The 2173-nt window shown below is 53.5% G+C and overlaps 1 protein-coding gene across 1 annotated transcript in view; it reads left to right on the top strand.

Annotated features, from left to right (window-relative positions):
* The window catches only part of LOC102241209 (liver carboxylesterase 1-like), a gene marked incomplete at its 5' end in the record, with an annotated part of 20690 nt that overhangs the window by 1589 nt on the left and 16928 nt on the right, over nucleotides 1-2173 (top strand). The window contains one exon of the mRNA XM_014530132.1: nucleotides 609-800. Coding sequence (XP_014385618.1) covers nucleotides 609-800 — 192 coding nt within the window. The remainder of the gene's footprint in view (nucleotides 1-608; nucleotides 801-2173) is intronic.

Below are 2173 nucleotides of genomic sequence, written 5' to 3' on the forward strand. Positions count from 1 at the left end.
CTTTGTCTTTGTCTTTGCCTCAATATCTGAGATGTTCTTGAGCTAATTTCCCTTCCTAATTGTCTTTGGCTGGGGCGATGTCCCAGTGAGGCAACATTTCCTCATTAGGCAGAGGCCCTGAGAGGGGCGGCCAGAAGGTGGGGGTGGGTCTGCTGGGGGCAGTCCCTGGGGTGTAGAGGGAGGGATGTGAAGAAGAGCTACCAATGGGGGCATGGATGCTTCTTGAGATAGTCATTCACACACACGAGAGGACTTTAATTCACCACACAGAGGTGACTAATGACGCTGAAATCCAAGGGCTTCCCAGGCAGAGTGTGCTGAGCGGGTTAGGGGCCCAGGAATGAGGATGATGGGAGTGTTTGGGGGAAGATGACCCCATTAGCCTTGCCCGTTCCTGTGATGCAGTTCTCAGCATGAAGAGCCTTGGGAGCAGGCAGCACTGGGGCTGGAGAGAAAGGCTGGGGCAGCCAGGTGCATGGGTGGGGGGTGGCCTTGCCCGAGCTGGGGGAGTGGGGAGGAGAGCGATTGCCTGCCCCACCTTTGCTGGGGGCTGATGAGCTTCAGAGAACAGCCTCCTTGAGTCCTGATCAACCAGACAACCCTTGGAGGTCCTTCCCAGCTCTGCTTCCTATCTGTGACCTGTGTGGTTGCTTCCTCCCTGTCCAGGTGATGGTGTGGATCCACGGAGGAGGTCTGGTGGTGGGCGGGGCATCAACCTATGACGGGCTGCCCCTCTCTGCCCATGAAAACGTGGTGGTGGTGATCATTCAGTACCGCCTGGGCCTCTGGGGATTCTTCAGGTAAGATATTGGACTCCGCACAGCACAGGGGCCCTTGAAGTGAGGGTGGCAGGACCCAGCTCTGGTCATGTTGTGTCAGTTCCCCAGGAAGGCGTCCAAATCTCTTCATAATTGGGCTCCACACACTGTCTCATTTCCCAACCACGCTGGTCCACCTGCCTCTGAGCTTTTGCATGCGCTGTTCCCTCTGCCTGGAATGCCTGTTCTACTTGACCCACTCCTATGCATCCCATAAGGCCCAACTCAAACGTTCCCGCCTCTGAAATGCTCACTTCCTTTTTACCTGTGCTGCCACAGCACACAGCACACCTCTAGCAGCACAGCAGTTAGAGCGGCAGGTTCAACACCTCACCTCTCATGGGAAAGGAGGGAAGGGCAGACTTGGGCAGGAGCTCAATGAATGCTTCTGGGTGAGGGAACGTGTGGCTAGAGCTGGGAGGTGTCAGAGCAGCTGATTCCAAAGGCCAACCCTCCCAGGAGGAATGTCAGGGTCACTCGTCCCGTTTGCTTCCGCATTTGGCATGTGCAGGAGCCAAAGCTAGAGTCTTCTCCATGGAGTCTCTATGGAGACAGGAGCCAGGGTTCCTTAGGGCAGAGTTACTGGTAGGTTTTCCCAATGCACTGGCCCCAGGACCTTGGATCCTGTGATGGCTGATGGCCAGTTTGGAGGTGGGGTGGACACTCATTGGAAAGACCTGTAGGGCTGGAGGAGGGTTATAGGGGAGTCATGTCCCAGCATGCAACGCCTTCATTGAGACTCTTCATCTCTTTCACGCCCCCTTCCCCCCAGCCCATTTCTCTGCTCCCCGTTACATTAAAACTGGTCCATCAGCTCTCCATGCCTTCTTTCCTTCCAGTCTCTCCTCTCCCCACACCAGTCAGGTTTCTACTCAGACCACACCACTGGACTGTTCTGGTGGAGGTCTCCAATGACCCACCAGCTCTGGGCCCAACCTTGGCAACATCCAAACATCACCCCTCATACCTCTTTCAAATACTTCCTTCTCTTGGCTGCATATACTGCATTCACACTTTTGTTCGCTGGACCCTGGGGCCTTTGCACGTGACAACTCTGTCACCTGGAATTCCTTTCTTTGGATATTTGCAAGGTACTTGTGCTCATTCATTTAGATCTCTACTCAGATGTGGCTGCCTCCGAGAGGCCTTCCCTAGACATCTGATCTGAAATAAGACCCCAGTGCCCCACCCCTGCCTTTTCCCTGACCCTGTTTTTTTTTTACCCTGAGAGCATTTTCACTAACTGGTGTTATATACTTTTTTTTAAAAATATATTTTATTGATTTTTTACAGAGAGGAAGGGAGAGGGATAGAGAGTTAGAAACATCGATGAAAGAGAAACATCGATCAGCTGC

The sequence above is a fragment of the Myotis brandtii genome, unplaced genomic scaffold (genome assembly GCF_000412655.1).
Source record: "Myotis brandtii unplaced genomic scaffold, ASM41265v1 scaffold721, whole genome shotgun sequence".
Lineage (NCBI taxonomy): Eukaryota > Metazoa > Chordata > Mammalia > Chiroptera > Vespertilionidae > Myotis > Myotis brandtii.